Raw genomic sequence first — 26,618 nt, forward strand, 5'->3', positions numbered from 1 at the left:
GCCCCTTTTTCCCTGCTTTAAAGACGGCCCTGTTTGCTGGAAGGGAAGGCTCCCCGCTGGAAGAACACAATAGCGATTTTCTATCCTTCCTGGGATTCGGGTTCTGGTCAGATCTGACCCTGATCAAATCAGCTTGGTCATCTCTCTACTTGACATTATCATAACAACATTGTTAATAGGATCCCTATCTTCGACCTCCAAACTCTCCCTTACATCTGTCTATATTTAGATATGTGAGAAGTAACTTGTAATGTGTAAACTCTTGAAAGTTGAAGGACTGCTGGAGTTTAATAGAATTTGTCACTTTACCCATTGGGTAAATTCTGTTGACAGAGTCCCCCCCCAACCCACTTATACTTAAAGTATAACTGAAAGGCACATTTTTTTTTTTTTTTTTTGTAGTTTTGGATAGAGTGGAGAAGGATTAGAACACCCTGCAAAAAGAAAAAGATGGTCCTGCTTAGTAAAACCCAGAAATGAGAAGTACCCCCCTATATGGTATAAGGAGGGTGTAATCAAAAATGTAGGTATCAAAAAATAATAAAAACAAAAAAAAGAACAATAAACATACCCTAATGAGTTATCTCTCCAAAATATTTGTTAGCATGTATAATACATAAAAAGTATCAGCATCAGAACCCAAAGACCCCCCCCTCCTCAGATCACTCTCCAAACAAATCAACCCAACCAGCTCATTTCCTCCCCAAAAGGCCACCCTGCAACCCTGGAGTGCAACAACAAAAATAATATGTGCAACCACCAAAGGGAGCTGGTGCATTCCTCCCCCTAGGCCCCCTGCTCTCCCCTCATCCACCTGCACAGAAAACACTTTGCAACCTGCCTGTACCCTGAAGGTCCATCACCCCGCCTTAGAACCACAATGGGTGAATGGAGTGCTGAATTCCCCAGGGACTAGGCTGGAATCGAGCTAGACTAATAAATCATCAATCACTCAGTGCCTGTGAAGGGCCATAGAGCAACAAATCCAGAATCAGTTTGCAATGCTAGGAGTATGTAGCAAACAGGAAAAATCCATCATAAAACGTCCTCAATGGAATAAGGTAAATTCTGGTGTAAATAAACAGTGCCAGATAACCTATTCCTGAATTGGTATGATGTACCCGTATACTGCTGCATACCCATGTGGGGAACAGTGGTTGATGTCGCACCATTAAATAAAAAGTCAGCTTCTGATGGACTAGAGAGTGCAGCCAGAGCTACAGGGGCCGGAAAGAGGGCTAAAATATGTACAGCAGGAACAGTCCATAAATGTCATTCCCACTGCAGTCCTAGGCTGTATATCACAGCGATGGGTAGCAGTAAAGGCAGCTGTAGTAGCAATGTAGCTGTCCCTACTGGCACAGGGAGGTGGGGGCCCGTCCTTCCATCTACGTGTTTTGTTCCACCCACTGTAACTTGGTCAGGATGGATAAGAACACCTGTAAGTTTTTATTGCTGTCTGTGCCCTCATTAAGAAGATTCTCCCTCTCTATGTGTCCTGTTTACTATGATCATTGAAAATAAAAGAAAACCCCAAATTTTGGGTTGTCCCCAGAAAATTATTATAGGGGAAGTCTTCCAATGGGGACATTAGTTCTGGTGATCTTGTGGGGTCCCCAAGGATTTCCCTTAATTTGCAGGGATTTCCTCTCACTTCCTGCTTGGCTATGGGACAGGAAGTGAAGGTAAATCTCAGCAATGGAACAGAAATGGTGAAAAAAAAAAAAAATCTGACAAGGGTTATAACTAGGGATGCACCGATCCGACTTTTTTGGTCCCGACCCTGATCTTTTGCTTTGTGAAATCGCCGATCCAGAGTCCGATCTGGAAGTACTGTTTTGTGAGCTTATAAGAAAATAATACTTCCGGAACGGTATCGGCAGATACATGGGCGTCTGCAGAATTTTTTTCAGGGGGGGGCATAATTTTAACCACTTAAGCCCCGGAGGATTTGGCTGCTAAACGACCAGGGGTTATTTTGCGATTCGGCACTGCGTGACTTTAACGGACAATTGCGCGGTCGTGCGACGCTGTACCTAAACGAATTTGGCGTCCTTTTTTTCCCACAAACAGAGCTTTCTTTTGGCGGTATTTGATCACCTGTGCGATTTTTTGATCACGCGCTATAAACAAAAAAAGAGCGTCAATTTTGCAAAAATAGCAATATTTTCCCCTTTTTTTTATATGAAATTCCCCCCAAAAAAAATGTAAAAATCAAAATTTTTTAACATTTTCGGCCAATTTGTTTTATGCTACCTATGTTTGGTAAAAAAAATCGCAAAAAGCGTATTTTGATTGGTTTGCGCAAAAGTTATTGCGTTTACTGACTAAGGGAAAGATTTTTGTCATTTTTGTTGTTTTTTTTTTTAACGCGTAATGGCGGCGATCTGCGATTTTTTTTGCGGTACTGCGACATTGCGGCGGACAGATCGGACCCTTGACTGACATTTTTGACACTTTTGGGGTTACCAGTGACATTTCTACAGTAATCAGTGCTATATATATGCACTGTTACTGTAAAAATACACTGGTAGTGAAGGGGTTAACTTTATTTGAGAGGGAGGGGCTGTGTGTGTCCCTAGGGGCGTGATTCTAACTGTGATTGGCTGTGGCTTCAGCTGTATGCAGAGTGATCAACGGATCTACATAGTAGATCCATATGATCAGCTCTCATACAGAGGGGAGAATGACAGGCAGCTTGTTTACACAAGCTGCCTGACTTTCTCCCTCTCCCCCGCCGATCACAGAGTGGCCGGCGGACATCGGGTCCGCCGGTCACACGCGCGGGGGGGTCCGTGACCACGCGGGAGCGGGAGCGCGCCTCCGGCGGCGCGCGCTCGCTCCCTAGACCCTCACAAGCTAGTGACGTAGCCCTACGTCACTTTGCCTGTGAGGGGCTGACCGCCGACGTAGATCGGCGTGCGGCGGTCGGCAAGTGGTTAAGCTCACCCATGCTCCGCCCCTTTTCAACAAATGTCATGAAGAGGAGGGGCTTAGTCATTATACCTTTTTTGAGTATGTATTTTCAAAGAGCAAACAGCAGCACCTATTCTTAAAGCATTTGTTAATCTAAAAAAAAAAATAATCCTGTTCCCTTAAAGCATGTTATACAGCACAGTGCTTTGCTGTGTCATTTTGACCCTTCTATCACCTAACATACCTGGCTGATTCTGCCTGGCTATGTCCTCCCTCTGTAAACTGACCACGGTATACCATGGCTGCTGAGCCTTGACACTGTGGTCAGTTTAAGTGCCTCGGTCACCTGCAGCCCTCCTGTCCTCCTCTGTCCTTTCTGCCCCCTCTCTCCCTCCCTGTCTGCTGCCATGTCAATGCCCACCCCCCCTCCCCTCCCCTCCTGCTGCTGTAGTTTCATTTAAAGTTTCTTATCCTGTCTACAGTCTGTTTAATAATCCTGTGTGCCCCTGTGTCTTTATAAAAATAAGCCATTCTTTACCAGTTTTCAGAGCGCCACTCACTGCTCACGTGACCCGCCACCTCTCTCCTCCTCTCCCCTCCTCCTCCCCTCCTCTCCTCCTCCCCTCCCGACTGACATCAGTGAGGAATCCTTGGCCCCACCCTCTGCAGACAGCTGTCAGACAGGGAGAGGAGAGAGCCAGCGGGTCACGTGAGTGGCACTCGGCCCTCTTAAAACTGGTAAAAAACAGCTTATTTTTTTAAAACACATACACAGGCACCCAGGATTATTAAACAGGCTAGACAGGAAGGAATAAAGTGGCTTAACAACCTCTTGAAAGGGGAAGTTGATTCCAGGGGGGGGGGCAAATGCCCCCCCTTGCCCCTACCTGTGGATGCCCATGGGCAGATACCTTATAACATTGTGCATTCAAAATCTAAAATGTCATGGGTTTAGTCTTTAAGAGGTTAAACTTCCCTCCTCCGGCAGACGGAACGAAAAGATACATTGTAATCATTGTGTTTACTTAACTGGGAAAGTTGAAAGGCATTTGCAGGAGGCTCTTTTTTTTTTTTTTTCTTTGACAGCTGTTCTCTGCTCCCTCAAGCTATAAAGAGCAAAACCGGATCGGCCCGTGGATCTGTTAATTTTACCGATCCTCCGATCCAGCTATTTTGTCCGTATCGGGGGCCGATATCCGATCCGAATATCGGATTGGTGCATCCCTAGTTATAACCCTCCCTTACTCTATTCAAAATTTAAAAAAAAAGGTTTGCCTATAGTTCTATTTTAACTTTCCTGCGCTTTCTCGGTTGTGTCCTGCTTTTACCTGCCTAACTAATATAACACCTACTTGGTTGCCACCATATTTAGGATTCCCTTAACAATGACCATATTGTGGTTTCATTTAGTACACTGAACACTGCATCTCAATTCTTAAAGTTTCTAAAGGAAGACCTTTCTCAGAAAGTCCATGTTGTCTGCAACAACCATTCAGGATCTCTGTTTTTTAGTATAAAATAATGAAAGGAGAACTCTCATTTGTTGCTGTGAGGAACACAAACTGCTTCTACCTGACTCGGAAAACAATCACTCTCTATCTTTCTGATGCTTGCAAATATAAATAGTCCAATGCCTATTGAAGTCCAAACATGTTTTTGGACTGAAAGTATAAACCTAGAGAAAACACCAATACAAGAATAAGCAACTTCCATACAAATAGGATCCTTGGTGGGAATTACACTCAGGACCCAGGGCCAGATTAACGTAGGGGCTATTGGAGCTGCAGCTCCAGGCCCCTACCTTTTATATAGGCCCCGGGTTGGCCATATTCACTGTTACCGCTCATCTGTCACTTGTAAACACAGAAGTCTGGCTTCTATGCTCGCTTCCCCAGGCAGCTCCCTCAAAACCTCCCCACACAGCGCGAAGGCCGGACAAGGAGGGACAGTTGCCGATGCATGGATGTGTTTATGGGCTTCAGAGACAGCATCCCATGTTGAATTAGGCATGCATGGCTGCACCCTTCCTCCTCTGGGTGCATGCAAAGGCACGGCCCTTAAGGCCCTTCAAAATCCTCAGCACCAAGCCCATGATGCTCTTAATCCGGCCCTGTCAGGACCCCAGGTCTACAACACATGAATGCTAACCACCATACTACCATAGACATCCATGTAATGTTAACAATGATACTGTACCTAGATCATCTCAGTAATTACACCAATGGGTTTACCTTATAATCCTCTGGTATAAAATCACATGGGGGCATTTTTGGCTTCTCATTGCTTGATAAAAACCTGGAAGAAACTATTGAATAAAAATCAGGGTCAGCTAGGGTCGGCACCTTTTCTTTAAGCCAAACCAGAACACTTTAGCAGCACACAGCAAATTTCGGTTTGCATAGTATACACAATAGGATTCTAAAAGACCTTGGACACCTCTGAGTGCCCCAAGGAGAGTAGTACGCACAGTGGGTGTGGCCAAATTGTGCTACAATGGGAGGGGCTTAATATAAAGTGGGAGGGGCTCTAAAAAATTCTTAGATTGCCATAAGTAAGAGTCTCACAGACCCCCTGTCACTTTCAGCGGGCAAAGTGCAACCCAACTAAATGAATGGGGTGCTCTGTAAACGCCCTGCAACCGCATACAATGCACGTGGCTGCAGTGTGCTGGTGCAGGGATCAAGAGGTTAAAGAAGGAGGTGATTCAGCGCCCTTCACCCTTCAGAGATCAAAGCATGTGGGAACGAGCCCTAAATGAACCCATGCAGTGCACGCTGCAGAGCACCACAGTGCCCATATTACATTTTTATCATTTTTTTTTTCACACAAATAGAGATTTCTTTTGGTAGTATTTAATCACTACCGGGATTTTTATTTTTTGCTAAACTTAAAAAAGACCAAAAATTTTGAAAAAAAAAAAAAACAATTTTGTAAATACGTAATTTTTCTCCTTCACTGATGTGCGCTGATGAGGCTGCATTGATGGGCACTGATAATCAGTGCCCTAATTATCTGTGTAGATGTCCCCTGTTACACTTGCCCGTTATTGGCTCTCCTCTCCTTACGCTGTGACAGCACGTGAGGAAAGGAATGCCGATAACCGACACGTGTGTTTACATGTGATCAGCTGTGATTGGACACAGGTCTCTGTATTGATTTCACAAGCCCCCCTCCCCCTCAGTTAGAAAACACCCTTCCCTGCCAGTGTCATTATTACAGTAACAGTGCATATTTTTAGCACTGATTACTGTAGTAATGTCACTGGTCCCCCCAAAGGTGTCAAAAATGTTGGGTGTCCGATCTGTCCGCCACAATGTCGCAGTCCCGATAAAAATCGCTGATCACCGCCATTACTAGTAAAAATAAATAAATAAATAAATAAAAATGACATAAATCTTTCCCCTAGTTAGTAGACGCGATACCTTTAGCGCAAACCAATCGAAATACGCTTAATGGGATATTTTTTACCAAAAAATATGTAGCAGAATACAAATTGGCCTAAAAAAGATGAAAAAATTGGATTTTAAATTTTTTTTTATTGGGAATGTTATATAGCAGAAAGTAAAAAAATATATATATTTTTTCAGAATTGTCTGTCTTTTTTTTTTTATAGCGCAAAAAATTAAAATCGTGGAGGTGATCAAATACCACCAAAAGAAAGATCTATTTGTAGGTAAAAAAGGACATTAATTATATTTAGGCACAGCATCGCACAACTGCGCAAATGTCCGTTAAAATAATGCAGTGTCGAATCGCAAAAAATGGCCTGCTCATTAAGGGGGCAAATCTTCCGGTCCAGAAGTGGTTAAAGAAATGTACTTTTTCCTGTATGTAAATATTTTTTTTTTTTTTTATTCAGGGGTCTATCTATAAATGTTTTTGCACAAGATTCACCAAATTTTCTTCCAGAATTCACGTATTTCTCCAATTGAATCCAGTTAGAAAATATCAGTTTGTGTAAGTCTTGTATGCATAAAAAGAAATTATAAATAGACTCCTTATAGAGATAGTCTATTTATAGAGCAATAATGTGGTGGATGTGTTTTAAATGGCAGTCATCTCTCAAGAGCGAACCCCCTTTAACCCCTTCCCACCCAGCCCCCCTTTATTAGGGTCTTTACACCGGGGGGAGGGGTGCAAAGGATCGGCCGATACCATAATGGTTAAAATGACCACAGATAAACACTTATGCTGCACCTGAAGTACCTAACCCTGTTAGTTTTCTTTTTTTTGTAAACTTCCTCCGTCACCCCACGTTTACATTGGGCTGATTTGAAATGCGATTTGACATGCCAAATCGCATCAAATCGGAAGTCAATTGGCAGCAATGGCACCATCCGAATCGATGCGATGCCGACTTTGTGGTGCGGCAACGATTCTGAAAAGTAGTTTCTGTGGAGCCTGCACAGATGTCTGTAAAATCACCCTAAAGTCAGACTGAAATGCTGGCTTGAACTTGCACAATTTCAAAACGGCCCCAGTTTCAACCTAGGCTAAAGGATATCTACTGGTTCCATGAACCCCGACAAGGATGAAGCCATTATTGAAAAAGGGTTGATGCTAGGCTCACACCTTAGCTTTTTCAAATGAATGGGCTGCTGTGCGTTTCTCCAAAGAAAAAGGTGCAAGCACCTTTTCAAAAGCGTGACTGCAGGGAAATCGCATGGTCTCTTTGACTATGCAAATTCACTGTGGTTCCTGCACCCGTGCTGCAGGCTGAAATGCGTGGGGGTGCCATTCAGAATGTATGGCAGCATAGCGTGTCTCCTAAGAGCAGCGCAGTTTGGCTGCAGGAACAGATGTGATTCCCACAGTCACAGGCATAGATGTGAACCTAGCTTTAAGAGAAACTTCAGTCAGGAGAAGTGCAACTTTCACTTTTAAATGAAGATCCACTTCAAGAAAAACTTAGTCTTGGACTGTTAGGGCTCATTCACACTAAAGAATTTCATTGCAGAGTGTTATTGCATGAGCATATTTGCATTCCTTTTTATTTGAATTCCAGGGAGTCAAGTTATATACAAGGGTACCTACATCCTATTCTATATATGTGGAAGAAAAAATGGAGGCATAATGGACTTTGATGGTGTCATAAACGCTGGACGTAAACAGGGAATACCAATTTTATGTATAAAAATATAAATGTACTAAATCACCATAAAAATAATTTGTGAAAAACACAAACATATAAGCAAATCATATAAAAATTGTACATCATATCTGAAAAAGCTCTATAGTAATACCATGGATGGAATAACAAAGAACAGTATGGTAACCGCAATGAACAGCATCCTAGTAGATTATGCCCGACATGTTTCGCGGGGAACTAACAGCTTCCTCAGGGGCTTTAAGAAATCTTTTTTTAAAAAGAGCTTGGCTTGGCATCCAGGGCAGAGCAAGATACAAGGCAGCTGCTAGTTTGTGAAACCTGTCCTGGGACAAGTTTCACAAACTATGAAGAGAAATCTGCAACAGCAAAATAAACTTAGATGAATATCTAGTTTTCCTTTCTTTACCAGATAAGAACTTTTTATACAGTTGGACAGTTCTCTCCATTTCCTGTCTGCATTTTCACCAGGACAATACGTGAGGGGAAATCTCTCTATGTAGCCTCTCATATTAATCAAAATCTGACAGGGCTCTAATCCTTTCTCACTCACAAAAAAAGAAAAAGAAAAAAAGGTTTAGGCTGGGTGTACACTTTAACCCATGATGTACCAGGCATATATTGTGCAATTAGTCAGCTTGTTTACATTTATGTTGCATTCAATTCGCAGATTTGTTTGCACTGAGAGTGACTTACCTGTGTGGTGGCGAAGTTTTAAAAATTTATGGTTCCCCTTCATTATTCCACCTGCCATGGCTCCAAGGATCCTCCTGTCTGGAAGCAGACAGGAATGTGCTGGGGATGGGGATCAGCTCTGCTTGTGTATAATTACACACATAGCTGAGATTGGGAGAGATTAGGAGGCTGTCAATCCTTCACCCTACACCAGAGGCATGGCTAAAACATTCAGAGCCCCCTTGACCCCTGGGGCGACCCAGCCCCATGCGCCATCCCCATACACCTGGATAGAAGGGGTGGCATATAGAGGAACTGACCCCCTACATTTTCTTCCTGTAGCGGAGGGGGTAATTGGTTCTTCTATATGCCTCCCCGCTGCCCCTCCTATCTAGGTGTACAGGGGTGAGGCATGGGCCCCCTGGAGCATGGGGTTGGAATGAGTCACAGCAGTGGTGGTAGTGATGGGGGGATGGAATAGGATGAGTGGCAGCAGTAGTAGGGGGATGGAATAAGTGGCAGCGGTAAAGGGATGGCATGAGTGGCAGCAGTGGGGGCAGCGAATGGGATCAGTGACAGCAGTAGTGGTGGGGTAGATGGAATGGGATGAGTGGCAGTGGTGGTGGTAGTGGTGGGGTGATGGGAAGGGATGAGTGGCAGTGGTGGGGCATAGGATTGGATGAGTGGCAGGGGTGATGGTGGGATGGAATCAGTGGCAGGGGTGGTGGTGGGATAGGATCAGTGGCTTTGGTGGTGGGATGGGATGAGTTGTGGTGGTAGTGGTTAGGGGATGGGATGGGATGAGTGGCAGCGGTGGTGGGGGGGATGGGATCAGTGGCAGCGTTTGTGGTGGGATAGGATCAGTGACAGGGGTGGTGGTGGGATGGAATCAGTGGCAGCGGTGGTAGGAATGTATGAATAATGGCAGAAGTGGTGGTGGGGATAGGACGGGATGAGTGGAATCGGTAGTGGGGGGATGGGATCAGTGGCAGCGGTGGTGGGGGGGAAAGAGATTCAGTGGCAGCGGTGGTGGTGGGAAGGGATCGGTGGCAGCGGTGGTGGTGGGATAGGATCAGTGGCAGCGGTGGTGGTGGGATAGGATCAGTGGCAGCGGTGGTGGTGGGAAGGGATCAGTGGCAGTGGTGGTGGTGGGATAGGATCAGTGGCAGTGGTGGTGGCGGGATGGGATCAGTGACAGTGGTGGGGGTGGTGGGATGGGATCAGTGGCAGCAGTGGGGGTGGGATTGGATCAGTGGCAGCTGTGGTGGGATGGGATGAGTGGCAGTGGTAATGGTGAAGGGGGTGGGGTGACTGGCAGGCAGGGGTGGTGGTGAAGGGGGTGGAGTCAGTGGCAGCAGTGGTGGTGGTGAGGGGGTGGGATCAGTGGCAGCAGTGGTGGTGGTGTGGGGGAGGGATCAGTGGCAGCAGTGGTGGTGATGAGGGGGGTGGGATCAGTGGCAGCAGTGGTGGTGGTGAAGGGTGTGGGATCAGTGGCAGTGGTGAAAGGGGTGACATCAGTGGCAGCAGTGGTGGTGGTGAGGGGGGGAGGGATTAGTGGCAGTGGTGGTGGTGAGGGGGGTGGGATTAGTGGCAATGGCGGTGGTTAAGGGGGTGGAATCAGTGGCAGTGGTGGTGGTGATTTGGGTGGGATCAGTGGCAGTGGTGGTGAGAGGGAGTGGGATTAGTGGCAGCGGTAGTGGTGAGGGGGGTAGAATTAGTGGCAGCTGTGGTGGTGAGGGGTGGAATCAGTGGCAGCTGTGGTGGTGAGGGGGTGGAATCAGTGTCAGAGGTGGTGGTGGTTAGGGTAGTAGGAAGTGGCAGCAGTGGTGGTGAGGGGGTAGGATTAGTGGCAGTGGTGGTGGTGAAGGGGGTTGGATTAGTCGCAGCGGTTTTGGATAGGGGGGCAGGATTAGTGCAGTGGTGGTGATGAGGGGGTGGGATTAGTGGCAACGGTGGTGGTGAGGGGGGTAGGGTTAGTGACAGCGGTGGTGGTGAGGGGGGGTAGGATTAGTGACAGTGGTGGTGGTGAGGGAGTGGGATTAGTGACAGCAGTGGTGGTGAGGGGGGGATTAGTGACAGCGGTGGTGGTGAGGGGGTGGGATTAGTGACAATGGTGGTGGGATTAGTGGCAGCGGTGGTGGTGATAGGGGTGGGATTAGTGACAGCGGTGGTGGTGAGTGGGGTAGGATTAGTGACAGCGGAGGTGGTGAGGGGGGTAGGATAAGTGACAGCGGTGGTAGTGACGGGGTGGAACTAGTGACTGTGGTGGTGGTGAGGGGGTGAGATAAGTGACAGCGGTGGTGGTGAGGGGGTGGACTTAGTGACAGCAGTGGTGGTAAGGGGGGTAGGATGATTAGTGACTGTGGTGGTGAGGGGGGGTAGGATTAGTGACAGCGGTGGTGATGAGAGAGGTAGGATTACTGACAGCGGTGGTGGTGAGTGGGGTAGGATTAGTGACATTGGTGGTGGTGAGGGGGGTAGGATTAGTGACAGCAGTGGTGGTGAGGGGGTGGGATCAGTGATAGATGCGGTGGTGAGGGGGTTGGATTAGTGACAGCGGTGGTGGTGAGGGGGTTAGGATAAGTGACAGAGGTGGTGGTGAGGGAGTGGGATTAGTGACAGCGGTGGTGGTGAGGGGGTGGGATTAGTGACAGCAGTGGTGGTGAGGGGGGTAGGATTAGTGACAGCGGTGGTGGTGAGGGGGTGGGATTAGTGACAGCAGTGGTGGGGAGGGGGGTAGGATTAATGACAGTGGTGACGGGGGGGGGTAGGATTAGTAACAGCGGTGGTGGTGATGGGGGTAGGATTAGTGACAGCGGTGGTGGTGACAGGGGTAGGATTAGTGATGGAGGTGGTGGTGAGGGGGTAGGATAACTGACAGCGGTGACGGGGGTAGGATTAGTAACAGCGGTGGTGGTGGTGGGGGGGGGGGGGGATTAGTGATAGTGGTGGTGAGGGGGGTAGGATTAGTGACAGCAATGGTGGCGAGATGGGTAGGATTAGTGACAGCGGTGGCAAAAACAGAACAGAAAGCACACTGGGAACTGGAGAAGCTGCACCCCAAAATTTTTGAAAAAATCAGAAAGGGATTCCCCCAGGGTTTTTGTAGCAGCAGTTCTTTAAATCAAACATTTATTGTAAAAATATTAAGATTTTTTTTAGCAATTTACTAAAAACTTGTTCCACATAGGATAAAATATGAGCTCTGGTTAGAATGATAGAATAACATCCAACAGCGAAGAAAATTGTACATGGTTACATTCAACTACCAAGACATAGAATACCCAGACGCGTTTTGACCTATTAAAGTTGTGGTCTTCTTCAGGGGAATATTTTTTGCATCTATAGGATATATATACTGTACTGTATATGTCATTAGTAATGTAGTATAAAGTTTACATTTATCCATTTGAACAAGGTAAGTATATTTACCGCTAATGGATGAGAAAACAACTTGCAGCCAGAGATGTCGTTCAGAAAATATTTAGTGTTGAGCGAACACGGACTGTATTATTCGTGTTCGTACCGAATAATTGGATTTTTGTTACCCGAACACGAACACGGACACTTTACTGTATATTCGGGTAAAAATCTGTGTTCGGTCGTTTTATTTACGGGTTTTGCATGCTTTGGCGCTCTTTTCATGGCGGGCTTTCAACAGCCAATCAACAATCGTTTAACTGGTGTGCCTTAAGCCATCCCAGCCATGCCTGCAAATGTCTCAGTAGCTGTGATTGGCCGTCTGAAGCATGTGACCAAGTCTTTATAAGTTCGAGGCAGCCGCAGCGGCGTCATTATGCTGCTTAGATCAGGGACAGAGCACACATCAAAGTGCTGGCTGCTGATTAGGGAAAGACAGGCAGGAAAAAACCATTTGTGTCCGGATAGAATTGAGGGACAGGTCGGAGTGTTTAGGCAGGGCGAGTTGTAGGCATTTTAGGGATAGAGTCTGCTGAATTATAGGGTCAGTGTCTTCTGCAAACTACAATCGATATTGCTGTGTGGGGGGTGGGGTCTGCACTCAATCCTGATCTACGATCTCTTCTCAATCCTGTTAGGGAGAGGCTGCTGCTGAATTTTAGGGTCAGAGTGTTCTACAAACTACAATCGATATTGCTGTGTGGGGTGGGGTCTGCACTTAGTTCTCCTGATCTACGATCTCTTCTCAATCCTGTTAGGGACAGAGTCTGCTGAATTTTAGGGAAACTGTGTTCTACAAACTACAATCGATATTGCTGTGTGGTGTGGGATAGGAGATAGGCAGGTGTCAGGGATCCACATCCATTTTTCTGTGTGTGGGCTGCAGTGAACACAATCTTTTTGGGGTGCAGTGAACACAATCCTTTTGGAGTGCAGTGAACAAAATCTTTGTGGGGTGCAGTGAACAAAACCTTTGTGGGGGTACAGTGAACACAATCTTTGTGGGGTGCAGTGAAGACAATCCTTGTGGGGTGCAGTGAACAAAATCTTTGGGGGGTACAGTGAACACAATATTTGTGGGGTGCAGAGAAGACAATCCTTGTGGGGTGCAGTGAACAAAATCTTTGGGGGGGTACAGTGAACACAATCTTTGTGGGGTGCAGTGAACAAAACCTTTGTGGGGTGCAGTGAACACAATCTTTGTGGGGTGCAGTGAAGACAATCCTTGTGGGGTGCAGTGAACAAAATCTTTGGGGGGGTACAGTGAACACAATCTTTGTGGGGTGCAGTGAACAAAACCTTTGTGGGGTGCAGTGAACACAATCTTTGTGGGGTGCAGTGAAGACAATCCTTGTGGGGTGCAGTGAACAAAATCTTTGGGGGGTACAGTGAACACAATCTTTGTGGGGTGCAGTGAACAAAACCTTTGTGCGGTACAGTGAACACAATCTTTGTGGGGTGCAGTGAAGACAATCCTTTTGGAGTGCAGTGAACACAATCTTTGTGGGGTACAGTGAACACAATCTTTGTGGGGTGCAGTGAACAAAACCTTTGTGGGGTACAGTGAACACAATCTTTGTGGGGTGCAGTGAACACAATCTTTGTGGGGTGCAGTGAACAAAACCTTTGTGGGGTGCAGTGAACACAACCTTTGTGGGGTACAGTGAACACAATCTTTGTGGGGTGCAGTGAACAAAACCTTTGTGGGGTACAGTGAACACAATCTTTGTGGGGTACAGTGAACACAATCTTTGTGGGGTGCAGTGAACAAAACCTTTGTGGGGTACAGTGAACACAATCTTTGTGGGGTGCAGTGAACACAATCTTTGTGGGGTGCAGTGAACACAACCTTTGTGGGGTGCAGTGAACACAACCTTTGTGGGGTACAGTGAACACAATCTTTGTGGGGTGCAGTGAACAAAACCTTTGTGGGGTACAGTGAACACAATCTTTGTGGGGTACAGTGAACACAATCTTTGTGGGGTGCAGTGAACAAAACCTTTGTGGGGTACAGTGAACACAATCTTTGTGGGGTGCAGTGAACAAAACCTTTGTGGGGTACAGTGAACACAATCTTTGTGGGGTGCAGTGAAGACAATCCTTTTGGAGTGCAGTGAACAAAATCTTTGTGGGGTACAGTGAACACAATCTTTGTGGGGTGCAGTGAACAAAATCTTTGTGGGGTACAGTGAACACAATCTTTGTGGGGTGCAGTGAAGACAATCCTTGTGGGGTGCAGTGAAGGCAATCCTTGTGGGGTGCAGTGAACAAAACCTTTGTGGGGTACAGTGAACACAATCTTTGTGGGGTACAGTGAACACAATCTTTGTGGGGTGCAGTGAACACAACCTTTGTGGGGTACAGTGAACACAATCTTTGTGGGGTGCAGTGAACAAAACCTTTGTGGGGTACAGTGAACACAATCTTTGTGGGGTACAGTGAACACAATCTTTGTGGGGTGCAGTGAACAAAACCTTTGTGGGGTGCAGTGAACACAATCTTTGTGGGGTGCAGTGAACAAAACCTTTGTGGGGTGCAGTGAACACAACCTTTGTGGGGTACAGTGAACACAATCTTTGTGAGGTGCAGTGAAGACAATCCTTGTGGGGTGCAGTGAAGACAATCCTTGTGGGGTGCAGTGAACAAAATCTTTGGGGGGTACAGTGAACACAATTTTTGTGGGGTGCAGTGAACAAAACCTTTGTGGGGTACAGTGAACACAATCTTTGTGGGGTGCAATGAACAAAACCTTTGTGGGGTACAGTGAACACAATCTTTGTGGGGTGCAGTGAAGACAATCCTTTTGGAGTGCAGTGAACAAAATCTTTGTGGGGTACAGTGAACACAATCTTTGTGGGGTGCAGTGAAGACAATCCTTGTGGGGTGCAGTGAAGACAATCCTTGTGGGGTGCAGTGAACAAAATCTTTGGGGGGTACAGTGAACACAATCTTTGTGGGGTGCAGTGAAGACAATCCTTTTGGAGTGCAGTGAACAAAATCTTTGTGGGGTACAGTGAACACAATCTTTGTGGGTTGCAGTGAACAAAATCTTTGTGGGGTACAGTGAACACAATCTTTGTGGGGTGCAGTGAAGACAATCCTTTTGGAGTGCAGTGAACACAATCTTTGTGGGGTACAGTGAACACAATCTTTGTGGGGTGCAGTGAACAAAACCTTTGTGGGGTACAGTGAACACAATCTTTGTGGGGTGCAGTGAACACAATCTTTGTGGGGTGCAGTGAACAAAACCTTTGTGGGGTGCAGTGAACACAACCTTTGTGGGGTACAGTGAACACAATCTTTGTGGGGTGCAGTGAACAAAACCTTTGTGGGGTACAGTGAACACAATCTTTGTGGGGTACAGTGAACACAATCTTTGTGGGGTGCAGTGAACAAAACCTTTGTGGGGTGCAGTGAACACAATCTTTGTGGGGTGCAGTGAACAAAACCTTTGTGGGGTGCAGTGAACACAACCTTTGTGGGGTACAGTGAACACAATCTTTGTGAGGTGCAGTGAAGACAATCCTTGTGGGGTGCAGTGAAGACAATCCTTGTGGGGTGCAGTGAACAAAATCTTTGGGGGGTACAGTGAACACAATTTTTGTGGGGTGCAGTGAACAAAACCTTTGTGGGGTACAGTGAACACAATCTTTGTGGGGTGCAGTGAAGACAATCCTTTTGGAGTGCAGTGAACACAATCTTTGTGGGGTGCAGTGAACAAAACCTTTGTGGGGTACAGTGAACACAATCTTTGTGGGGTACAGTGAACACAATCTTTGTGGGGTACAGTGAATACAATCTCATACTTCTGAAGCTTTGAGGGTGCTGCCTGTTCTATACTCCTCCCCCTCCTCATCCATCCTTTTAGGTGTACAAACAATAGTAATTGGGGCCTAGTGTGCTTCTGTACGTGTGAAAAACATACACTTTTTTTTGATCATATTTCCTATTCCGCTATTCAATAAAAACCTTTGGGGCTCAATTAAATTGCGGAATAGTCTGTGTCGGTACGTGTGAGATCCACCTTTCCAAGTTTTTGGGGTTCATCTCATACTTCTGAAGCTTTGAGGGTGCTGCCTGTTCTATACTCCTCCTCCTCCTCTTCCTCATCCATCCTTTTAGGTGTACAAACAATAGTAATTGGGGCCTAGTGTGCTTCTGTACGTGTGAAAAACATACACTTTTTTTTGATCATATTTCCTATTCCGCTATTCAATAAAAACCTTTGGGGCTCAATTAAATTGCGGAATAGTCTGTGTCGGTACGTGTGAGATCCACCTTTCCAAGTTTTTGGGGTTCATCTCATACTTCTGAAGATTTGAGGGTGCTGCCTGTTCCATACTCCTCTTCCTCATCCTCCCTTTAGGGTAGGAAAAAATTTAATCGGGCCTAGTCTGTGTTTGTACGTGTGAGATACACAGTTTTTTATCCTATTCCGCTATTCAATACACACCCTTTTGGTGTAAAAAACATTAAATTGCGGCATAGTTTGCATATTTGACTGTGAGATACACCCGTGCGATACTGTTGTTCTTTTGTTCCGCTATTCAATAAAGACCTTTCTAGGGCAAGATCTTAAATTTCAGAAATATGAGGAGAGCGTCAAATAGGGGCTGTGGCCTGGGTCGTGGTGGTGCTGCTGCTAGAGCTCCTGTTGCAAGGAGAGGACGTGGTCGATCTGTGCCAGCTACACACACAAGTGAAACACCTTCCTCAAGTGTGAGTAGGCGACAGAACCTGCATCAGTATTTGGTAGGGCATCATACGCCCCTAGAAGTGATGAGGCCAGAACAAGTGGAGGCGATAGTAGATTGGTTTGCTGCTGACAGTGCCTCCAGTTCCTTCACATTGTCTCCCACCCAGTCTACTGCAGAAAGGTCACAGTTGGCACCTGCAGCCGATGTCCAACCGTCTTTCACCTCACCCCCTTGCAAATCAGGCAAGCAGTCTGAGCCCCAAGCCATACAGCAGTCTCTTCTTCTTTTTGATGACTCTGTCAGCAGGGTTTCCCAGGGCCATCCACCTAGCCCTGCCCCAGAAGTGGAAGAGATTGAGTGCAGCGATGCCCAACCACTTATTTCTCAAGATGAGTACATGCAAGGATCATCGCAGCACGTCTCCGATGATGACGAAACGCAGGTGCCAACTGCTGCGGCGTTCAGCATTGTGGAGACCGACAAGGAGGGCAGGGGTGAAGACTGGGTGGAAGATGATGTGGAGGACGATGAGGTCCTCGACCCCACATGGAATGAACGTCATGCAGGTGACCTGAGTAGTTTGAAGGAAGAGGCGGTGGTCGCACAGAGCCACCAGCACAGCAGAAGAGGGAGCAGGGTGCAGAAGTGGAGCGGCCGTGCCCTAGACACTACGCCCGCTACTGCCCAACGCAGCAAGGGAACGAGCGCACCAAAGTCAGCTCAAAGGAGTTCTCTAGCGTGGAAGTTCTTTAGAAAATGTGCTGATGACAGGACACGAGTGGTTTGCACCCTGTGCAATCAGAGCTTGAAGCGAGGCATAAACCTTCTCAACCTGAGCACAACCTGCATGATCAGGCATCTAAGTGCAAAGCACGAGCTGCAGTGGAGTACACACCTTCAAAACCAAGAAACGTCTCTGGCTCATCCTGCTTCCTCTTCTGCTGCAGTCTCGGCCGCTCCAGCCACATCTGTAGTGATACCGGCACCTGCCACCCCGCAAACAGACGATCTGTCAGCAACACCACCACCTGGGTCACCAACAACCATCTCCACAATGTCCCGTGGAAGCGTTCAGCTTTCCATCTCCCAAACACTTGAGAGGAAGAGGAAGTACCCCCCTACCCACCCGCGATCCCTGGCCCTGAATGCCAGCATTTCAAAATTATTGGTCTTTGAAATGCTGTCATTCCGTCTGGTGGAGACGCACAGTTTTAAAAACCTTATGTCGGTGGCTGTCCCACAGTACGTCGTGCCCAGCCGCCACTACTTTTCCAGGCAAGCCATCCCTTCCCTACACAACCAAGTGGGGGAAAAAATCAGGTGTGCACTGCGCAACGCCATCTGTGCCAAGGTCCACCTAACTACCGATACGTGGACCAGTAAGCACGGTCAGGGGCGTTATATCTCCCTAACGGCACACTGGGTAAATGCAGTGGCGGATGGGCCTGAGGCAGATAGCAATTTGGCGCATGTCCTTCCACCACCGAGGATTGCAGGGCGCTTCAGTTTGCCTCCTGTTCCTAACTCCTCCTACTCCGCTTCCTCATCCTCTACCGCCTCCTCATCTGGACAGCGTAACACCTTCACCACCAACTTCAGCACGGCCAGGGGTAAACGACAGCAGGCAGTTTTACAACTTGCCTGTTTGGGGGACAAACCACACACCGCGCAGGAGTTGTGGAGGAGCATGGAACAGCAAACAAATGAGTGGTTGCTGCCAGCGAGCCTCAAGCCCGGCCTGGTGGTGTGCGATAACGGGAGAAATCTCATAGCAGCTCTGGGCCTAGCCGGTTTGACGCACATCCCTTGCCTGGCGCATGTGCTGAATTTGGTGGTGCAGAGGTTCCTTAAAAACTACCCCAATATGTCAGAGCTGCTGCAGAAAGTGCGGGCCGTTTGTGCGCACTTTCGGCGTTCTCACCCTGCTGCTGCTCGCCTGGCAGCGCTGCAGCGTAACTTCGGCCTTCCCGCTCACCGCCTCATATGTGACGTGCCCACAAGGTGGAACTCCACCTTGCACATGCTGGAAAGACTGTGCGAGCAGCAGCAGGCCATAGTGGAGTTTCAGCTGCAGCACGCACGCGTGAGTCGCTCTGCGGAACAGCACCACTTCACCACCAATAACTGGGCCTCCATGCGAGACCTGTGTGCCTTGTTGCGCTGTTTTGAGTACTCCACCAACATGGCCAGTGGCAATGACGCCGTTCTCAGCTTAACTATCCCACTTTTATGCCTCCTTGAAAAAACAATTCGGGCGATGATGGAAGAGGATGTGGCACAGGATGAGGAGGAGGAGGAGGAGGATGAAGAGGTAACATTTCAAAGGCTTTCAGGGCAGTCATTCGCAAGGGGCTCCGAGGGTGGGTTCCTGCACACACAAACGCCAGGGACACAATTGTCCAGCAGGGGCACAGTTCTGGAGGATGAGGAGGAGGAGGAGCTGGAGGAGGAGATGGAACCATGTTCACAGCAGGGTGGCACCCAAGCCAGCTCATGGCCATCACTGGTGCGTGGCTGGGGGGATACAGAGGACACGGACGATACACCTCCCACAGAGGACAGCCTTTCGTCGCCTCTGGGCAGCCTGGCACACATGAGCGATTACATGCTGCAGTGTCTCCACAACGACCGCCGAGTTGCCCACATTCTAACTTGTGCTGATTACTAGGTGGCCACGCTGCTGGATCCCCGTTACAAGGACAACGTACTGTCCTTAATTCACTCACTGGAGCGCGATCGCAAGATGCGCGAGTACAAGCGCACGCTGGTAGACGCGATGCTGCTGGCATTCCCATCTGACAGCGGGGCCACAGTGGAAGCACAAGGCAGAGGAGGAGGAGGAGGAGGTCGCCAACTCAACCAGGGCACCGCCAGCACCTCAGAAGGCAGGGTTAGCATGGCCGAAATGTGGAAAAGCTTTGTCAGCACGCCACAACAAACAGCAGCACCAGCAGCTCAGATGGAACGTCTTTGCAGGAGGCAGCATTTTACCAACATGGTGGAGCAGTATGTGTGCACACGCCTACATGTAGTGAATGAGGATTCTGCCCCCTTCAACTTCTGGGTCTCCAAATTGGGCACATGGCCTGAGCTTGCCCTTTACGCCTTGGAGGTGCTGGCGTGCCCTGCAGCCAGTGTATTATCTGAACGGGTATTTAGCACGGCTGGGGGTGTTATAACAGACAAGCGCAGCCGCCTGTCCAGAGACAATGTGGACAAGCTCACGTTCATTAAAATGAACCAGGCATGGATCCCACGGGACTTTTCCGTACCTTGTGCAGAATAGCAATGGATACCGACCTTACCCAGCCATTGTTCCATTTTTGCTCTTTCTCACTCTTTTGGGGTGTACCCTCATTTAAAATTTGTGAAAAGAAGCAGTGTTGGCTACCTCGTCCTCCTCCTCAGGGCCAGATTAACGTAGGGGCTATTGGAGCTGCAGCTCCATGCAGCCCCCTACCTTTTATATAGGCCCCGGGTTGGCCATATTCACTGTGACCGCTCTTCTGTCACTTGTAAACACAGAAGTCTGGCTTCTATGCTCGCTTCCCCAGGCAGCACCCTCAGAACCTCCCCACACAGCGCGAAGGCCGGACAAGGAGGGACAGTTGCCGATGCATGGATGTGTTTATGGGCTTCAGAGACAGCATCCCATGTTGAATTAGGCATGCATGGCTGCACCCTTCCTCCTCTGGGTGCATGCCAAGGCACGGCCCTTAAGGCCCTTCAAAATCCTCAGCACCAAGACCATGATGCTCTTAATCCGGCCCTGGTCCTCCTCCACCGCCGCTTCCACCTACACCGCCCATAGGTGTGCGCAGCCTATTGCATTAGGGTGTGCACCCCAAAGTTGAAATACACATGCATGTGTTTGCCTACATGTACATGGCCCCGATACATTACTCTCCCTGCTGGCAAAGAGAAATAGAGCAGAGCAGGTGCGAGGGAGATCTTTCCCATCTCCTCACTGGCAAACAGAGCGATAATGCTATGTGCCCTAGGTGATTAGGGTGTGCCCAGGTACACCAGGCACACCCTGTGCGCACGCCTATGACACCGCCACATCCACCACCACCTCAACCTCCCTCCTACTCCTTATGGGCCTCGTCCTTCAGAGATGAAGAACATTGTTTTATTTTTCTGTTTTTTTTTTGTTGTTTTAAGTTATTTCCCTATCCACATTTGTTTGCAGAGCACTTGCCATGCTCTTAACTACGTTTTGCTGCCATTTGCAGCACTCTAGCCCTTTCCATTGGTGTTTTAGAGCCATTTTAGTGCCTTAAAGTTCGGGTCCCCATTGACTTCAATGGGGTTCGGTGTCCGGGAAAAGTTCGGTAAAAGTCCGGGACACGGACCCGGACTTTTTTTTAAAGTTCGGCCGAACCCGTCGAACACGGACATCTAGGTGTCCGCTCAACCCTAAAAATATTCACTGGGAGATCCCCAAAATTCCTAGGGTGTCTATGAGAGAATAGTGGGTAGTGGGATCACAATCGAGGCAACTGGAAAGTGGCAAGGAGCAAAACCATGATGCACATTCCCCACATGGTTGACTTACTTGTAAAAAAATATATATTTTTGTAATCATGAAAAAATAATAATAAATATCATATAGGTCATAAAGGATGAACCAGGGGTGTACTGTGAGTGATTATTGTCCATAGAATTGATCAAAAAGCCTAGTGAAATAAATACTCCAAAAAGGATGGTGTTGACAGATTGAAAAGTTGATTGGGGTGAATAAATAGGATAGTGTTTTGCAAACTTTAAAAATGTTGTTAGAAAAAATATGATGAAAGGATGTGAGTCAATGATGGTATGGTGAGTAGCTAATCACAGTGTATGTAGAAAAAAAACTGTATTATCAAATGGCATAAGTGTAAAGCGTGAAAACACTGTTGAGCGCACACTGACTTAAAAAAATAAAAAAAAAAGGGGGGAGACATAAGAATCCAGATGAAAAATAAATTGATGTTTATACTTACAAAAATTGTAATCCTCACAGCACCCTTGGAGACATCCTTCTCCTGCAAGGACCAAAAGAATACTGGGACCGTGCTAGGGAGGGAAGTTATTTATGAATTCCCAAATTGCATTATTGGGATCATGTGGGGAAATTAAGTCTACAGGTGTTTCCTCGCCATTCAATCCCAATTGTGCCCCAGACCCCTATGGTGGCCGCTTTGTGGTTCTCCCCCCCCCCCCGGCGTTCCGGAAGGCTTCGCCCCTACCGCCGTTGTCACTTCCGCCGCAAAAGGCGCAGTGCGATGACGTACAGTCAGGTCCATAAATATTGGGACATCAACACAAGTCGAATCTTTTTGCCTCTATAAACCGTCACAATGGATTTGAAATGAAACAAACAAGATGTGCTTTAACTGCAGACTTTCAGCTTTAATTTGAGGGTATTTACATCCAAAGCAGGTGAACGGTGTAGGAATTACAACGGTTTAAATATATGCCTCCCACTTTTTAAGGGACCAAAAAGTAATGGGACAATTGGCTGCTCAGCTGTTCCATGGTCAGGTGTGTGTTATTCCCTCCTTATCCCATTTACAAGGAGCAGATAAAAGGTCCAGAGTTAATTTCAAGAGTGCTATTTGCATTTGAAATCTGTTGCTGTCAACTCTCAATATCAGATCCAAAGAGCTGCCACTATCAGTGAAGCAAGCCATCATTAGACTGAAAAAAGAAAACAAACCCATCAGAGAGATAGCAAAAACATTAGATGTGGCCAAATCAACTGTTTGGAACATCCTTAAAAAGAAAGAACGCACCGGTGAGCTCAGCAACAGCAAAAGACCCGGAAGACCATGGAAAACAACTGTGGTGGATGACCTAAGAATTCTTTCCCTGGTGAAGAAAACACCCTTCACGACAGTTGGCCAGATCAAGAACACTCTCCAGGAGGTAGGTGTATGTGTGTCAAAGTCAACAATCAAGAGAAGACTTCACCAGAGTGAATACAGAGGGTTCACCACAAGATGTAAACCATTGGTGAGCCTAAAAAACAGGAAGGCCAGATTAGAGTTTGCCAGAAAACATCTAAAAAAGCCTTCACAGTTCTGGAACAACATCCTATGGACAGATGAGACCAAGATCAACCTGCTCCAGAGTGATGGGAAGAGAAGAGTATGGAGAACTAAAGGAACTGCTCATGATCCAAAGCATACCACCTCATCAGTGAAGCATGGTGGTGGTAGTGTCATGGTGTGGGCATATATGGCTGCCAATGGATTTGGTTCTCTTGTATTTATTGATGATGTGACTGCTGACAAAACCAGTAGGATGAATTCTGAAGTGTTTCGGGCAATATTATCTGCTCATATTCAGCCAAATGCTTCAGAACTCATTGGACGGCGCTTCATAGTGCAGATGGACAATGACCCGAAGCATACTGCGAAAGCAACCAAAGAGTTTTTCAAGGGAAAGAAGTGGAATGTTATGCAATGGCAAAGTCAAAGAAGTGGAATGTTATGCAATGGCAAAGTCAATCACCTGACCTGAATCCGATTGAGCATGCATTTCACTTGCTGAAGATAAAACTGAAGGGAAAATGCCCCAAGAACAAGCAGGAACTGAAGACAGTTGCAATAGAGGCCTGGAAGAGCATCACCAGGGATGATACCCAGCGTCTGGTGATGTCTATGCGTTCCAGACTTCAGGCTGTAATTGACTGCAAAGGATTTGCAACCAAGTATTAAAAAGTGAAAGTTTGATTTATGATTGTTATTCTATCCCATTACTTTTGGTCCCTTAAAAAGTGGGAGGCACATATACAAACTGTTGTAATTCCTACACGATTCACCTTATTTGGATGTAAATACCCTCAAATTAAAGCTGAAAGTCTGCAGTTAAAGCACATCTTTTTTGTTTCATTTCAAATCCATTGTGGTGGTGTATAGAGCCAAAAAGATTAGAATTGTGTTGATGTCCCAATATTTATCGTGACGTGTCTGTTGGATCGCTCTATTATAAGCCTTCCGCAAACAGGAACGGCTATACCCTCTTTCCAAAAGGCGAGTCTGAAGTTTGTTAGCCTTTTCTTTGAATAGTGTATAATTTGAGCAATTTCGTCGTAAACGAAGATATTGTCAAAAGGGGATGGAATTTACGAATGGTATAGGGTGAAAGCTTTCAGCATGCAGCACTGTGTTTCCAGCAGTGTTCTTACGGAACAAAGTGTTGCATAAATTGCCGTCAATGTCCAGTTAAACCTGAATATCCAGAAATGTAATTGTTTTATTGTTGAAGGAAATTGTGAATTTTAGATTACAATTATTGGTGTCCATCTGTTGGAGGCACTCAATTAGAAGTCTCCAGGTCCTTCCCAGATGATAAAGATATTGTCAATGTACATAAGCCATGTGGAGATATGTCTACTTGTCTACTTGGTGAGACTCTGAGAGGAAAAGTCGTTCCCACTCCCCCTGGTTCAGATTGGCGTAGGATGGGGTACAGCAGGTCCCCATCGCTACGCTCTGCACCTGGAAGTAGTGGAAACCATCAAATAGAAAAAAGTTGTGATGGAGAATATAATCCAGTCCACATATTATGAATTCAATTAGAGCCCTCTCATGTAACGATCCCTGTAAATAGGACCTTCTGCATTGCTGTCAAGCCTTTGGAATGTGGGATAGAGCTATAAAGAGCTTCTACATCGACTGTGACAAGAAAAGAATTAGGTGGAATCCTTACTTCTTCAATGACACATAAGAAATGAATAGTGTCCTCTACAAAAGAAGTTAATGCCAAAACATAGGGTTGCAGGTAAGTATCGATTACTACAATCAAGTTTTCAGTTAAACTGCCATTAGCGAAGACAATCGGTAGAGTTTTTATGAGTAGAGTTTTTCTGAATTTTTGGTAAACTGTAGAAAGGAAAGGAATTTTTGGGTGTTTTGTTCTAATGAATTCATATAGATCTTTTGTGATAGCACCCTTCATGTGAGCCTGGTCTATAAAGTTGTAAAATTCCTGATTGTATTTGTCAATGAGTGTTGTTGATATGGGTCTGTACCATTCCTTGTTGTCTAGGATTTTAACCATCGACTTTAAGGTAGTGTTGTCCATTAGGACAACATTACCTCCTTTGTCAGACGGTTTGATAACAATGGATTTATTTTTCTGTAATGTTACTAAAGCTTTTTGTTCTTCTTTTGACAAATTTGTGGGAGCCTTTTGTTTACATGAAAGTTTACTGATATCCTTGAGAACCTGTTTCAAGAAAAGGGACACACTTGGGTTGGTTTTAGGTGGAGGAAATTTAGTTGAGGGTTTCTTGAAAATACTAATCGGATTTTGTGTAGATTTATCTATATCTTCAAAAAGTTTATCTAGGTCTAATTGCTCAATCAAATCAATGGTGTTATTTTCTTAATAAAGGAGAGTAAGGTCCCTTAGGGCCCTAAAATCACAAATGCTATACTGGGACCAATCGGTGGTGTCTATTCCTTCATCTTCAGCATCATAAATACATCCCAACATGAGTTTCCGTGCAAAAAGTTGTAAGTCAGTAACTGCTTTGAAGAGATCAAGGTCTTGTTGAGGACAAAAACGAAGTCCTCTAGACAATACTCATCTTTCGGCCTCTGTTAACTTGTGAGAGGAGAGATTAACAATGTCTAAATTACCTTCTAGGTGCATAGCAGATAGGGATCTAATACCTTGCCCCCCTGGTATTTATTTGGGGGGGAACGTGTCCCCCACATTGGGTTTAAAGTCTTTTGTAGTGATGGTTTTACATTACCAAAAATGTGTGATGTTTAGCTCATACTGCTAGATGTGTCCAACAATGAGGAGTCGGATTCCCCCATTGTTGGATGATGAGAATAGTTGGTTTGTGTAGGTGATGATCAGTGTTCATTTTCATAAGTATTGTGCACATGTTCAGAATTCGCATCAACAGTACGTCTCTTGGTTTCTTGTTCCAAAGAGCTCCTGTTGTTGTGACTTCTTTTTGATCTGCCCTGGCCCCTGTGAGAGGATTCATGACCTCAGAATTTGGGGTCTGAAAGATTTGTATTAGGAAAGTTTTGAACCCTATCATGAGGGAGTGGTCCTTTGTATTGGTATTGTTTTTTTAGAATATGTTTGAGTATTGTTCTATTTATAGGCCTTGCCTTCTGTAAATGCGGTTTTATCTCGCCAAAATTTTGTTTCTTTTTTTTTGAAGAATATTCTTATTATAGGAGGCCAGATTCTCTTGCATTTTTTTATTCAAATTTGAGTAAAGTACATGCTCCAAAAATGGTGTTAGGGCTAGCTCTATATTTTTGATTTCTATATCTATGGAAGTGATCTGTTAATCATATTCCTTTGTGAGAATGGCCATCATCTCTTGCGAACAGTGTTGTAAATTTTTTTCCCACTGTTGCTTAAACTCATTACTTATTTGTTCCAGGTTGGAAAAGATCAGAATACGCAAACCCAGGGGGTTAATATGCTCTTTCGTATAGCGATCAAAGGATTTAACATGCCAGAATAATGATTTATTTTCCAAAAGTTTAGAAAGCTTCTGGAAAAGAGAGGACATTTGTGTTTCTATTTGATCATAACTTAACATTGATTTAGCCCATTCCTCACCTTGAAAATGACAGTGGTGGTTGTAAGGGAGTGGGATTAGTGACAGCGGTGGTTGTGAGGGGGTGGGATTAGTGACAGCAGTGGTGGTGAGGGGGTGGGATTAGTGACAGCGGTGGTGGAGAGGGGGGGTAGGATTAGTGACAGCGGTGGTGGGAATTAGTAACAGCGGTGGTGGTGAGGAGGTGAGATTAGTGACAGCGGTGGTGGTGAGGGGGTAG

The 26,618-nt window shown here is 46.2% G+C and overlaps 1 protein-coding gene and 1 pseudogene across 2 annotated transcripts in view; both read right to left on the reverse strand.

Moving 5' to 3' along the window:
• Positions 1-24,287, reverse strand: part of AGXT2 (alanine--glyoxylate aminotransferase 2) — a gene marked incomplete at both ends in the record, with an annotated part of 120,717 nt that extends 96,430 nt beyond the window's left edge. The window contains one exon of the mRNA XM_082275173.1: positions 24,207-24,287. Coding sequence (XP_082131299.1) covers positions 24,207-24,287 — 81 coding nt within the window. The remainder of the gene's footprint in view (positions 1-24,206) is intronic.
• Positions 24,288-25,920: 1,633 nt separating this feature from the next.
• LOC309569376 lies at positions 25,921-26,380 on the reverse strand (annotated as a pseudogene). The gene is made up of 2 exons: positions 26,206-26,380; positions 25,921-26,103 (listed from the first exon to the last, which is right to left on the reverse strand). The product of its transcript is annotated as an uncharacterized misc_RNA (transcript).
• Positions 26,381-26,618: the final 238 nt, after the last annotated feature.

The sequence above is a fragment of the Pelophylax lessonae genome, assembly GCF_965119305.1.
Source record: "Pelophylax lessonae genome assembly, chromosome: 1".
Taxonomy (NCBI): Eukaryota; Metazoa; Chordata; class Amphibia; order Anura; family Ranidae; genus Pelophylax; species Pelophylax lessonae.